Source organism: Cupressus sempervirens, chromosome 10, assembly GCF_028749045.1.
Source record: "Cupressus sempervirens isolate cs-2001-9-10 chromosome 10, ASM2874904v1, whole genome shotgun sequence".
In the NCBI taxonomy this organism is placed as follows: Eukaryota; Viridiplantae; Streptophyta; class Pinopsida; order Cupressales; family Cupressaceae; genus Cupressus; species Cupressus sempervirens.
The window spans coordinates 97,458,731-97,474,114 of NC_143127.1; the positions used below are offsets into that span (position 1 = coordinate 97,458,731).

Genomic DNA, 15,384 nt, shown 5'->3' on the forward strand with positions numbered 1-15,384 from the left:
CAACTGATAAATGGTCTCCTATATAAGATGGGCCCAGACCAAGTGCTAAGGCGATGCGTAATGGAAGAGGAAGTACAGAGTGTTCTGAGGGAAGCACATGAAGGTCCAGCAGGCGGCCACATGGCACCTGACACAACGGCACGAAAGGTCCTGCTTGTTGGATTACGGTGGCCCACACTTGACAACGATGCACAGAAATGGGTGTTAAGCTACGATACATGCCAAAGTGTCAACAAACCACTCAAGAGGGACTTCATGTCATTAAACCCTTCCCACGCTCAAGAATTGTTTGAACGTTGGGGACTGGACTTCGTGGGTCCGTTGAAGGCGAGTAGGGGCCGATGTTGTTGATGTGTGGTGGTCACTGAATATTTAACAAAATGGGTAGAGGCATGGGCACTACCTGACAACTCTGCAATAAGTACGGTAAAGTTTCTGTATGAACAAATTATCACACAGTATCGCATACCCATCAATTGACAAGTGACAAAGGAGGTCACTTTGTGAATCACATGATCAGATTACTAACAACGGAATTCAAGATTTTTCATTCGTTGTCAAGTCCATACTACCTAAGAGCCAATGGCCAAGCGGAAGCAACTAACAAAATTCTTGTAGCCATTATATATAAATCATGTGGAGTAGAACAAGCGGACCAGAAGGAAAAATTGTCTTCGGCGTTATGAGCCTAACAAACAACGTTCAAAGTTACAACTGGACAGACGTCATTCCAATTAATGTTTGGGCAATAAGTTGTGGTACCAGCTGAATTCATGGTCCCGAGCATCCGGATTACAATTGAAAATACACTCGGAGATATGGAAAGTCTACGAGAATGCCTATATCAACTGAACAATTTGGATGAACGAAGATTAACAGCGCAATGGGCGATGGACGTGGTGCAGATCTATCGAACGGCAAGGCATGATAAACATTTGAAAAGGACAAGGTTCTAGCCAGGCCAACTGGTGCAACGAGATAAAACCGAGGAATGTTAAGGTCAAATGGCTTGGACCATATAAAATCAGAAAAGTTGGTGACAATGGTTCTATAAAATTATGGACCTTAGACAAGCAAGAAATCCCTGATGCCATTAATGGATTGAAGTTAAAGATCTATCATGAACAACAAGAAGGCGAGGCAAGGGGTCACCGAAAATTAGACTTAGGAAGGTTTAAAATAAAATATAATAAAAAATTTAAAAAATTTTTAAAAAGGTTGGAGGCATCCCGCAGACAGCGCCCGTGGACAAATGTCCTGCGAGTAATGTCCCCGCGGACATTGCCCCCTGTGGACACTGCGCCCACGTATAAGAGACTACCACGACAAAAGGCAGAAATTAAAAAGCTAAGAACTCCCACAAAATAGTTCGTAAAGACTCCTGTGGAGAAAGGAAACTGCAAGGGTGGTCGCAGATAGTTGGCTATGGACACATCGTCCCACAAAAGAGTTGGTCACAGACGGATCCCGCGTGAAGATAAAGGAAAAAAGGGGAGTAAAAGACAACCAGAAAAAAAAGAATCCAAAGAGCTAAGAAGCACAACCACGAAGGAGGAAAAAGACTCCCGCGGAGAACACGGACGCCACAAGGAAAAGAAAAAGGGGGGCAACATCCGCAGAGAAGAAAGTGAGTGCCCGTGAAGAAGGAGAAAGTAAAATGCCCACGAAAAAGTGAAAAACCAACAGGTCATTAGCGATGCCACCCAATTGGACCCTTGTGAACACCTCATTTCCTTAGAACAAATTATTGAGGGTGTGCAATAAACAGAATTGGAGACGCTAAATCTTCTTGAATTCATAGTATCCATCTCTACATCTCCAACAAATGCAAGGGCACATCACGTAGAGCAGTGTAGAAGTCCACGGCAAAGTAAAAGGCATCCCTCGGAGAAGCGTCCAACATGAAAGGAAAAAGGTCCACCCATCCACGAGGAAGTGAAAGCGAAGCAACCCTAACTGTTGTTGTTACATTAAAGACGAAATACGGGATGGTTAATTAGTTAGTATGCAGTCTACAGGGAAAATAAGACAGTGGAAGGATCAGCTGAAGGGTAATACTGCCAAGATGGACAAGAATGCGAGGTTGGCCTCAGGAGTTCAGGTTGCAAGATTCGAAGCGTCGAGAGCAAGAAGCAAAAGGTGAAGACCGACCTTTCTCATCTCCCAGTTCAATTTGAAGGGCTGAATGACAATGAGTATCGCAAATGGAGGCACGAAACAACGGACACAGACCTCATAAAGCAAATTCTGATCCGTGCGCAAGTACATTGGGCAATACAGCTCTCAGTGTTCTCCATTCAGCTGTTTGAGATAATCCTAAGAACTATGATCAAAACATACAACAGGCACAGCCGAACAAGCACATTTGTATACAAGAAGCATTGTATGACAGTCTCCTTCAAAGCCCGAGATTTCAATAGGGTTCTTGGCATTCCTGGCCAAGGAGGTCACAAAGTGATGACCACGAACCACAAACTACCACAAGAACTTAAGGAGTACTGGGTGAAGTTGGTGGGACACGACCTCGCACCAGAGGAATTTGAGTTCGTTGTAAGGGGTACTAAGAGTCGAGGAATATGGCGGGATTTCATCCGAGAAGGCCATTGGAGATGTATTATGGATGTAATAAAAAGTAGGTTAACTGGGGTGAGTAGGGCTTCAAATATCACCCTGCCTCAGATTAACTTCATCAATGGTACGGCGCATGATTGGACCACCATCCTCGCAGATAGAATGGAGTTCATGACATTGCAGCATCAGACATTTTATGTGTCACATCATGCCATTGGTTTGTTTCTGGAAGCAGCACTCCATCAAATTCCAGCGGACGATTTTGAAGTCCCACCAAGAGGAAAATTGGCGCCAGGAGAACCCTTTGTATTCTATTGAAGGCATTTGGACACGAGTGGCACAGTGGTCAGTCAGAAGCTTAGATAAGTACAGTCACACAGACAACATAAGGGAGGATGCCACGGAAGGTAGTGGGACCAATTCAAAGTAAGAGAGTACCTTGGCAAACGCTGGGAATGATGCGACAGTTGGAGGGTCCACACTTTTCACTCCTCCCCAATTGCCAACTTCGGCACTCTTGACAACCACCACCTCACTTATTCCTCCATTTGGCCAGAGGCATGTGCCAGTGGTCATGACTCCACCCACCGCCATGACAGAAACCACAAATGTTATGACTCCAAGGAGCATCTCATTAGATTCAGTCGCACCAAACTTAGTAGCAACAGTGCCAAGGGCAGGGTTAGTGGAGATGCAGGGGCCAAAGCTCGAGCCTCAAGTTCGACTAGATGTGATCGGCTCTGAGGTTGTTGTCACCATAGCTTCATCCTTGTTGGCTGAACCCATGAGTATGGCCCACCTAGCTAACCCAGCACAACCAACCCAACCAGTTGAGAGTGTTGGAATGACCCAGACAGCACAACAAGAGAATGTTGAGGTGATGGACCGAGCCAGTGCATTTTTCAGACAGTAATTCTGACACATTCCTACAGATGTCGGTTCCTCCATTCAGTCCCCAAGGCAGGGAGAGGTATCCCAAGGAGTAGCTGCCATTCTAGCACCACAGGAGTCGAGAGTACCACAGTCTGCGGATGTGCCCGGAGATGAGGAGGCCACACCGGAGGTGGACGTGGCTACCAAAGAAGAGGCAGAGATGGATACAGAGATGGAGCAGGATGTCGGCACTAAGGACAAAGTGAATTATGGGTCAGATGAGGAGAGATGCATGGCTTTGACCCATAGGAGGGAGTTACAGTTGGTCCGAGCCTATATTCAGAGGAGTTGTCCAGAGCCTTTTCACTCTTGGCTAGAGGATGGTCAGCCGTGAAACACCAGAGATGTTGGTTGATTGGACTACAGAGCCTAAGTTAGGACCGTGCAACACTACTATGGAGAAGCTTGCACATGAGATGGTAGGGGTGTGTAAAGACATCTACTATGCTCATCGGCGTGCAAAGGCAAATAGAGAAGCAAAGAGTGTTGCAATGGCGAGGTAGAAGCTCGAGAGAAGCTAGCTACTGAATTGGTTAGCCAGCAAGCAGCATGGGCAGTCGAGAGAGCAGCGCTCTTGAGAGACAAGGTAAAGGCTGAACAAAGGTTGCGGGTGGCTGAACAAGGATTGCAGGAGGCCTCGACTCAAGCAATGGAGGCAGTGCTTCTCTTGAAGGAGGCAGTGGAAGTTAACACTCGAACGCAGGATTAACATATATGCACTGATCAAATTTACGAGTTGCGCCAACAACTAAACACTTGAGGGACACAACCTCCTCCCTAGTCTATGTTGTTTCTATGTTTCTATGTTGTCTCCTAATTTTGTCAGTTTTGAGTCACTAGGAGATGACTTTTCTTTTTGTGGGGGGATGATGTTGTCCGGGAAACTAGGTAGTTAGACAGTTACCAGTAGGGGCAAGGTTGTGTCATTTCATGAGCACCGTATTGGATATTAGAAATGTGGTGAACACTTATGTATTTGGCATCGTTGTACAAAACATTATTGTTATGTACGGTATAGAACATTATTGTTATGTACAGAAGCATTTGATGAATGAATAGTGTTTTACTTTGGTAAGTTATTATATGTTTCTTTCCTGTTCACATATGGGCTTAACATGGATGACATTTGCTAGAAAGTTTTCCAAGTATTGGAACTATCCAAACATGGGCTGATTTTCCTCCAACTAGAAACTAGATACAAAAGATGAAAATGAAGAGTCCAACTATGAGGCAAATTTTCCTTTGGTTTTGTACTTAGCCAAATTGTGGAGGACAAAGTTGGAATTATCCAAACTTAAGTTGTTTTTCCCTCGAGTGGACATGTGTTGAATTTCCACTTTAAGAGAAAGCAAGATGAAATTTTTTTCCTAAGATTGGAAATGAGTTTTATGCCTACACTATGTGATTTTCCCCACTTTGGATGGATGGCATGTTTGGATTAATAAAGTGGACTTAGTCATTTTTCTAAGGGCTTACGACATGGATTGGTTTCCCCCATATTTTGCCTAGGTCTACATTGGTTTGACCTAGATTTGGCTCAAATGAATCAGTCTACCTAGGTTTGAAGCCTAGACAAACCCATAGGAGAACTAGACAAGAACCAAGTACCAATCTGAACCTAACCCTAGTTTGGTCCTAAAACAATCGAACTAGGTAATTTGGCAAAATCCAGATACATTGTTTAGCATATGAGCATCCTTAATCAATAGAGAGTTGGAGATTTAGCATTTCCTTTTGGAATATTATGTACTCAATTTTGTATCTCGTAGTGGAACAAAACCCACAACAATAGGAGTATTACATGATTTCTACATTTCCTTGCTTAGAAAAGGTTTTATTAGTATAGAATAGAAGTAGACAAATGATAAATATTGTTGATTGGTGAATTATGTGAAACTTATGTTCATACCTTTCGGTACTTGTTGAGTGCAAGTAGCAACGTAAGATTAGTCTGAACTCATTGCAAGCATTTAACTTCAATTGGAAATGTTCATTTGGATTGCACTATCATGGGGCATTTGAATGAGTATTGACAATATGAAAATCATTCACGCACCCTTAGAAGATTGTACTCTCCTTTGAATAGTTGATTTGGCAAAGAAAGGGCTGATTTAGTTTCATCTCACCATCTATGATCTCTTGCATTGTTAGAGTTAGCTTAGCTTCTTAAACCCTTATCATTTTGCACTTTGTTTCTTTGGTAGTTAAAGAACAACGATGCCAAATCATCCACATATGCAGAGTTGATAGATCATCTGCTGAATGAATAACATAAGTCCCCATGTCTGAATATTATATTGAGACTTTGAGATATTGCTCTTGAGCAATTGTCGATAGAATCAGGAGAATATTATATTGAGACTTTGAGATAGGATCAGGAGAATATTTCTTTTCTGCTCAAAGTCTCAATATAATATTCTCCTGATGTCAGGTCTTTTATGACCTGACAATTGCTAAAATATAATATAGAACAAGAGCAACTGTCGGGTCTTTTATATATCTTGTGTATTGTCTAGAAGGTAGTATGGTATAGTCAGATGAACAAGAATCCTCATCTGACCATCTTTGGTCTTCTTCTTCAAAATAGTTTCATTAGCACATAAAGACATTTTATATCTGGTACAAGTTCCCATCTTTGTTATTACTTTTTTCATAGTTGTATTTTATCAGATTAGCGGTAAACATTGTGTCTCCCTTCCTTGTCTTCACTCATAGATAATGTAGTGATTTGAGCCCTCTTTCTAGCACAATCTCAAATCTTTCTTTTCTGCTGCAACTTCTTAGAGATGATCTTAATCGAGGCATGACACTAATCATAATAGATATCTATGAAAGAAACACATTGAGATCTTACATTTAACATTTCTCCATGATTAGAACTCTCAGACAAAGACTTCTTATCATATTCGTGCAAAAAGTCTCTAAATTACAGATTCTTTGAGATTTATATTTAGTAGTTCTCCCCATCAAAAGTTTATACCATTCTCTTGTTTTAATTTCCTCCATGTTGACCATTAATTTTTTTAATTGAATATTGATTGCAAATTATCTTGCTTAGAAGAAAACACATTAGAATTCACCTAAGGAAAACCAAGTCACCACTTAGAAATCGAATTTTATTTAGAAACCACCTCCTATTGATGAACAAGAGTCACAAGATGGAGGAATTGAACTTGGTTGTCCACAACGAGGACCCAACATTTTAACCAATTAAGCTCAACCCCTTGGACAAAATAAATAAATATTTATTCTAACCCCAGTTATGCAATAAATATACTGAAACACCTTGAAATCTTCCATTTAATATTTGCTTCACAGAAAGTTTATTGCATCTTTTTTAATTTCCTCTACCATGTTCCATGTAGATGGCTTACACTCTGGATGAAAAAATACAGCTAATGCAGAACTGTTACTCTATTCTTGCTCGGAAGTTATGTTACCCCAAGTTGACAATTGAAGAAAGATTCTGAATCACTATTGATACCTTTTATATACTGAATCAATTATGAGAACCTACCAACAACCCAGGCCTTGAATGAAGACATGGTCGCAAGTAACATAGATCACAATGTAACAGTTTGCAGATTAAGCTAAGAAACTAAAAATAAAGGATATATGGAAATAAACATTAAGACACAAAGGAACAATACAATACTTGTCTTGCCTTCAAATTTAATGCAAACAAACTCATCCCAGTTAAAGCAACAGAATTGTAACTAAAATATAGAAACTCACTTGATAGTTATTGCTCCAGCCAGGCACTGGTGATGATACTTGCTGAGACAGATACATGGGATGTATGTAAGATCCATATTCCTCTGGACGAATACTTGGAGTACAGGGAGCTCGTGGCAAAGAAGAATAAGGAGCTCGTGGCAAAGGCAACGATGGATTTACAGAAGCAAATGAGGTTCCTGATGATGATGCTAAATTATCCCTTGTAGGAGAATTGGATACAGATGCAGTTGTTGCTTCTGATCCTGGTTCTGGATGATGGTATTTGCAAGTAACAGCATACTTGCAAGATCCCGTGCGCATATAAAATGGGCATTCTTTTTCTCCCTGTCCAGAAGAATATCCACAGTTATATATTTTTCTTTATGTGCATGTTCCAACTAAAATGACAAAGCATGCCTAATAGAAGGCATTGTTTAGAATACAGTCTATAGAGTGAAATGCTGCAACTATAACAAACAGTATAACCCTGAACTTTCAAATGGGCATAGGTAGAATCTAAAATAGAATATACAATATTAACCAAAACTAAAGAGATATTTTGACCATGCATAACAAACCTGACGAATAGGAAGCCCCAAGTAGTTAAATTGTGGCTCCCCTCCAGATCCTTCCTTCTGATTTGAATGACCATATTTGCACATTGCGCCATACTTACAAGTTCCTTTTAAATAGAACTGTGAAAAAAACAATTGAAATCAATCCAAAAGCCAAATTAGACAATACTAAAGGAGAATGCTGCAAAAATTGAGAACAAATTGAGAAATCTTATTTGAACCGTACAAGTTCATTCTGAAAAGGAAAGCTAGCAACTATGAGACAATGATAGCTTATAAAATACACACACGGAAAGCTTTTCTGACAATGGGAAAAGAGTCTATGATGTACAAAGCCCAAGGAAACTTTTTGGCCCTATGAGATTTCGGGCTTTGTCCTATGTTTCAATTGCAAGAAACTTTCCTTTTTTATGATGCACACTCAATTTTTTTAGCTTACCACACTATATAGAAATAATATTCCTCAATAGATGTTGTAGGAATGCAAAGTGGGCTTCTTGATATTGTATGAGTATCCATCAATTTACAATATTATTTATATTGAATAATATAAGTATCAATAACCCCTTTATATATATACAAATACATACATACATATAGGCACCTTTAATCTAAGTTGATAACAAGAACCATTTTTAATGATATAGTGACATAGTTCCAAAGCCACTAAGGATAGGAAGTATCTATTCTGGGACTATGAATAGGAGTTGGGAAAAGTGACTTTAGTTGAATGTGATTGATACGAGTCTAGTGTTGATTTACTAGCATCTTTTCTATTCCAAGATTATTCAATTGCTTATTGTCATTCACGTTAGTATGCTGGTATGATTGCAACCTCCAATAAGGAGAGGTAGGTGTTTGCTTTGTAGGGTAAAGTTTAACACATACAAGAATGCAAGTAAATATAATAGAACACATATAATATAGAGAACTCACAACTACATTTTCACTAATCTCATCAATGCTCTACAATATATCTCAGAATGACACCAACAATGCTTCTCTTTAATCACAATCACCATAACATAACTCAAAGACAACTAATGAATACATGAACATATAAAGAGGTGTCAAGGGGGTGTGAGTGCCAACCATCGACAACTGTCACCCAACTACCTAGCCCTCAACAACACTAACAAACATTAATTTCACTAATTTCTTGACATCATCCCCCACCAAAAAAAAATAAAGTCATCTTCGGATGACATGACAAAATGGGTATTGATTCTAATACAAGTATACAAAAGAAATCAAGAAGTGTGTGGGGCCTACGAGAGCATCCCTAACAAAGAAGGTGTTGGTGGTAGTGTAGATGATGCCACTCGTGCTCTCAACTGCTCGGTTTGTAGCCTCAGGTCTCTCTTTCTCCTATCATCTAGTGCTCCCAAGTGGATTTTGACCATGAATGTTACCTCCAACAACTCCTTATCTTTCATATTTGTCTTGTCCATAGCTCCAACAAGGCGAGCCTCCACCATTACCCCTTAACCCTCTCATGATCTAACTCTTCCCTCTCAACCCTATCCTAGGCCAACTATGGATCCATCTATGCCAACTAACCCATGTGTTGAGCCAACTCTTCTGCTTATCAAAGTTGAGTGGCCAACCCCTCTCGAGCGACAGGTGCTTCCATCACTATAGCCTCACCCCTTGAAGCTTTATGTGTTGGGTTCATCTGAGCTCCTAGTACCCCTCACAAAATGCCTTCTTAATCCTCCTCAATAAAGCATGAGTCCTACTTTCTCCCACCGGCTCTAGAAGGGCCTAATCCTCCATCATCAAGGTCTCTGTAGCACTCCATCCTTGAGACTCAAAGCACTGCTCAAACTCCAAAATACAACCTCTCTCACAAACACCAACACCCGCTCAACATACTTGTCTAGCACCTCGTGGGCCCATAACTAAGCAGAGGCCACTATCCTCCATGTGCTTGCCTCTATATCAGCCAAGTACTATCAGGCACTTGCCATCATGCCTGCTAAGTACTACTCCAAGAAACTAGACTCAAAAGTCTCAAGCACATGGAGGGTTGTATTCATCTTGCCCTTAGACTCCTCTTGTACGTCAATATCATGCAAGGGTCTATTCCAACTCTCTCACCAATAAACTCTCTCCATCCAAATCCATAATCTCCTAAGCCAATGGTACTTGTCGCTATAAAAGTAGTGAGAATCCAACATGTGCCATAGGTGTGACCCGGAAACAAGCAAGTGAAGAATTTATGGTCGCCTTTGACTCAGTACCCATGCTTGCCAACATCTTAGCAATACCATCCCCTGCCACCCCCTCTTCGTTCGGCTGCTCCATAACTACCACCTCTATCCCAATCACCTCTTCAACATCTGTCAATCACCTTGGAGGTCGGCTACCTTTGTCTCCACTACCTCTAGTTCAGCTACAACAGTGGGTTCTCCAACATCCATTGCAACAAGCTCATCTCGTTGCTCTACAATTGTGGTGCTCATATTTGAAGACATCAAGGTGATGTTGCTCTAAAGTGTCAAGGTGACAGGATTATGAGACTCCCTATATCCCAGTATGGGTAAGGCTCCCATCATTATCCCCAACAAAATCGGTGGACCAACTAGTTACTCCTAGATAGCTATCAATCACCTTGGCGGTCAGCTACCTTTGTCTCCACTACCTCTGGTTCGACTACAACAGTGGGTTCTCCAACATCCGTTGCAACAAGCTCATCTCGTTGCTCTACAATTGTGGTGCTCATATTTGAAGACATCAAGGTGATGTTGCTCTAAGGTGTCAAGGTGACAAGATTACGAGACTCCCTATATCCCAGTATGGGTAAGGCTCCCATCATCATCCCCAACAAAATCGGTGGACCAACTAGTTACTCCTAGATAGAAGAGGTGGAGCAAACACAAGTGTCTGTAGAAAGGTGTTTGGATACCCGATACAACTCCTACAAAGCTCCCCACTCCGACCTCCTACGTTGTGTTACTCTTGGCCCACCATCTTGAAAACTCCTTCCAATGCCCCGCGAGGTGTATGTTGACTCCTCTTGCCCACTATCATCACCATCCTCGGACTTCGTCTTAAACACAATGACATGACACTTCTGCTTCTGAACAAACTGAATAGTATTGCCCGTAGCCAAGTTGTTTAAGTGTCGCAAATAAAGGATAGGTAGGTGAGAGGCTCCACATGACCCTGTCGCTACAACTCTCGTAGGTTTGAAGGCACTTATGTTTGTGTAGCCTCCAAGAAGAATCTAATGGCATAGTGAGGCATGTAAAAAAATTTACGCTAGAGCATCATGAATTCCTCCATTCTATCACCAAACATTGACACCTAATAACAAACTATGTCATTCCTAGGTCTGTTCATGATAGAAATTTGTAATAGCAATGTTTAAGGCTTGGCCAAAGCCTATGAGTCGACTCTTGATGACCTCCATCAAGCACCTCCAATCATCAACCGCAACAAACGACTTTTTCAACCCGCAGCTCTTGCTGGCAATAGCCACTAACTCCCGTGTTGCTTTTGTCAAGTCTCGAGAAACTGTCTTTATGAGCTTTTCTTTATGTAGTACTCCTTTTCACAATTTTGTCAATCTTTTCCCTATTAGAGCTTGGAATTCCAAATACTATAATAAACTCCACAATTTAAAAAGAAATTGTAATGTTCCATCCCAAATACTCAAAAATGAACCTACATTGATGTCATCCATAGGATTCTATCATTGTCCTTAATGGTCCCTCAAAATCTGGGATAAAAAACACTAACATCTACATGGTTCGGCGAACCTGCCCACATGTGAGATTTTCTTTAATAGGATAGTTATGTGGAGTTTCTTGCCACCATGTCCTATACTCAACATCGTTCAATCCCTCAAATGTGATGTTTTGTATTGACCCTTCTTCTTTTTCCCTTTGAACCTACACCTTTAGCCTTATTCCTTTTTGCCACTATCCATATTTCCTGCAATTCTTACTCCAGATGGCAATATGCATTTGTCTTTGTTCATGGCAAAACTGTTCTCTGATCGTCACCCCTATAACTTGTTTCCTCCTGTTTTCTTTCTTTGTTCCCGACTCCACCAACTAACTTCTTCATTGTTTTGCAAGATAATTAAATATGTTACCAATTGCTATACCACACAATTTGCAATCCCTAATTGTCACCTTCTCCACTTATGACCTACGGCTCTACATATTCTCCATACCATCCCCTATGGAATTGTCGTACAACATGGAATACTTTGTGCCCCAAGTTTCTTCTTGCTAGATTGTACCTATGCAGTCTTCATAATCTTATAGTCTTGCGAGAAACTCCAAGATTATACTTGTTTCCTTTCACAATCAACAATCGAGACCTTTGTTCTAGCTTTCACATCTTCTATTGTGTTTAACCGATTCTTTCAACAAGAGTACCATCTCTAAAACCCACAGTTCTTCCAATATTGTGAAACTTTGAGTTTATTTTGTTTGTGCTATCTTTTCCCTCCTCTAGCAAACTTGTGCTTATCTCTTACGTTATACGACTATGTTAATGTCTTCCAGTTGTGTCTTCAAATTTCACAACTCCAACCTACTAGCCATTTTCCTTGTTTGCACGACACTTCAATACTTTCTATTCTTTGATATCAAATGATGCTATTTTCTCTGCAGGCTATAGTCTTTGGTCTTCTACTGGGCCCTTTCACTTCTAATGCAATAGTGCAATGTGTGTTAGCTCTTTCTCTCTTATCACGATCACATTCGGTCTTCCATGCTTTTGACACTGTCGTACAGACTTGTATATTTTCGTTCCTTCTCCTTCAAGTTGTCATATGATGTCATCAATCTGCTATGGTCATCTCCTCCCATGCTTGGGCTTTTGTTATCACTGAAGGCCTTTGTTTGTGGGGGATCGTACCTCATTTTCTCAACGTCCTTGGACTCGCCACAAATCATGCAATTTTCCCGCGTCCGCAAGCAGTATCAAGGCAAATAAGTCATAACAACTCATTGTCATGACTCGGCATCACTCACCGAATAGGGCTTTTATTATAACTTAAGGCCTTTGTTTGTGTGGGCTCGTACCTCCATTTTTCAGTGTTCTTGGACTCATTGCAGGTTGTGCGTTCTTCGAGTTCACAAGCCATATCAAGACCAATGAGTCATAACACGTTGCAATGACTCAACATCACTCATACTAATGTTTAGCAAATTTGGCTAGAAAAAAAAATTAAAAATTAATTTCCCCTTTTTTTCTTGATAAGTAAACGGTTGAGCATTTATTAATATTAAAATAATTTTACAATGTTTCCTCCATTTAGTGCAGGTATTAGAGGAAAAAATATGGAAGTAAGAAAACCCTTTGGTAGTTCCCAAGACTTTCATCTAGCAAGTTGATACATGAAGATTTATGAGGCATTCCTCATTTTTATTGTTTATACTTCACATTACAAGGGTATACCCTTGTTTACATATATAATTTGGCTCGATCAATTAATACATAAACCTTGAAAGAGTACTCCATAACCAAATCAATCAATTTTCCTTGGCTTGAAGACCTGTCCTACATATTGAAGCAAAACTACCACCAAAATTGCATAATTTGTCAAATTAAACATAATATATTAAAATATCACTAATTTAATTCCTTTAGTATTTTAGAGGCTTGTTTGTGGGAGTGATTATAGGGATATCGTTGCATAATAAACAGACTAATAATGAACCATCATGATTGATCATGTGAAACTCGAAGAGGTTTACAAATTGTAAAGACATGATACCAAGATACCTTGTTTTTGGTATTGTAAAAGTATTTTGATAAGATAACCTATATCTACTTGTATGATTTAATTAATACATATATATATATATATATATATATATATATATATATATATATATATATATATATATATATATATATATATATATATATATATATATATATATATATATATATATATATATATATATATATATATATATATATATATATATATATATATATATACATATTTTGTGTGTGTGTGTGTACTGCAATTATATGTGTATATACGACATAGATTGTCTTTTCAATGGATTTAAATTTTAGAAAATGGAAAGGTAAGAAAAACTAATTAATAATTTTATTATTAGTTAGTGGCTCAATTGACCGAAATAAGAGTGTAAACATTAACAAGGGAAGGGAGGAATGAACCATTTGATCTTATATAAGCATAGTAGGAGCAGATTTTGTATAATATTGATCAGTATATAATTTATTTTTGAGATGTGGCTAATTCAGAATAATTTAAAGTATATCATTAGTTAGAAGGCTTGGATTATGCTTCCTAGGTGAAAAGTTTATAGATATTTGATCCTTCTACACCTAGATTAGCTAGTTTGTCAGCACCAGTATCACCTTCCCTATAGATATGTTTAATACTAAATTTATTAAATATTTTAATAAAGTATTATGTAGTTTAGAAATTTAAATCCAATTCGGGGTGGAGCCAGTTATGGATTAATCATAATTTGGAAGTCACCTTCAATTTCAATATTTTTTTATGTCCAAGGTCTTACACATTTTAAGTCCTTCTAATAGAGCCTCCAGTTCAGCAACATTATTAGTTGCAACGCTTATGGATTTTGCTATATGCCCACAAATTTTCTTATTCCAGTTATGAACAATATTTCTAAGTCTTGACTTACACAACCAAACCAAAGTGCCCATAATACTAATCTAGTTGAGTGTTAAACTATTTATTTTGGGTTAGGAATAAAAAATTAAACTAAGCTTAACAAAACATTGGTAAAAGTGTGGGCAGAATCCTCAGAAAACACTTAGGAACACAACAACAATCAAAATAGCTACTAAGGTTTACATCTTCGGACATATCAAATAATGAGAGTGTTGGCCTATCCATAAAAATTTAAGTTGTCAGTTCTAGTACAAGGGCAAGGAGGGGTACAAGATTCTAATACACTAATATGACAAAAAGAAATCCTTGGGTATGGTACTGCTAGGCACAGCTGTAATATGTGTCCAAAAAAATTTAAATATACATAATCTTTGATACTACGAAATTTTATCATTCACCAATGATATTATGATAACCATAAACATTATTGTCTAAGTTATCAAATTTTGATCTCCACTCCCACAGCCCCTCATTGTAATCAAGTTTCTTATGTGATAATAAATTGCAATAACTAACTGTGGACAAGAAGTGGAGACACTGATAAGGAGGGACAACAACCCTCATGGGGGTTTGAGGGCAATGCTACTAGTTGGGTTGAGGAGCAATGCTTCTTGTGGCGGTTTGGGGGTAACAACCCTAGCAAGGTTGAGTAGCAGCCGCCCTTGTGGTGGTAGTGGAGTTCACGAGAAACACCCTTAGTACATTCTCTCTTGCAATATAAGGCAGGGTAGAGGGGCATATCCTCTAGCACGTACCACAGATTAAGGCCTTTGAAACACACAAACCTTCATGGCATGTTTCATTTTCAAAATTGTATCATTTAATGACAAATTTTGGCATTTGCACATTTCTGTATGTAGAAAAGGTTTTTCTTTTTTTTTGGCTTGGGCAGCCATTGGGTTCACATCACAGCGGCCTAGGTACGCCCAAGTTCCCACCCGAACCCCTTGG

The 15,384-nt window shown here is 39.3% G+C and overlaps 1 protein-coding gene across 1 annotated transcript in view; it reads right to left on the reverse strand.

Annotated features, from left to right (window-relative positions):
* The window catches only part of LOC149532756 (zinc finger CCCH domain-containing protein 33-like), a 75,137-nt gene that overhangs the window by 40,586 nt on the left and 19,167 nt on the right, over nucleotides 1–15,384 (reverse strand). The window contains exons 4-5 of the mRNA XM_089803086.1: nucleotides 7,800–7,916; nucleotides 7,240–7,566 (exon numbers count right to left, since the gene is read on the reverse strand). Coding sequence (XP_089659212.1) covers nucleotides 7,240–7,566; nucleotides 7,800–7,916 — 444 coding nt within the window. The remainder of the gene's footprint in view (nucleotides 1–7,239; nucleotides 7,567–7,799; nucleotides 7,917–15,384) is intronic.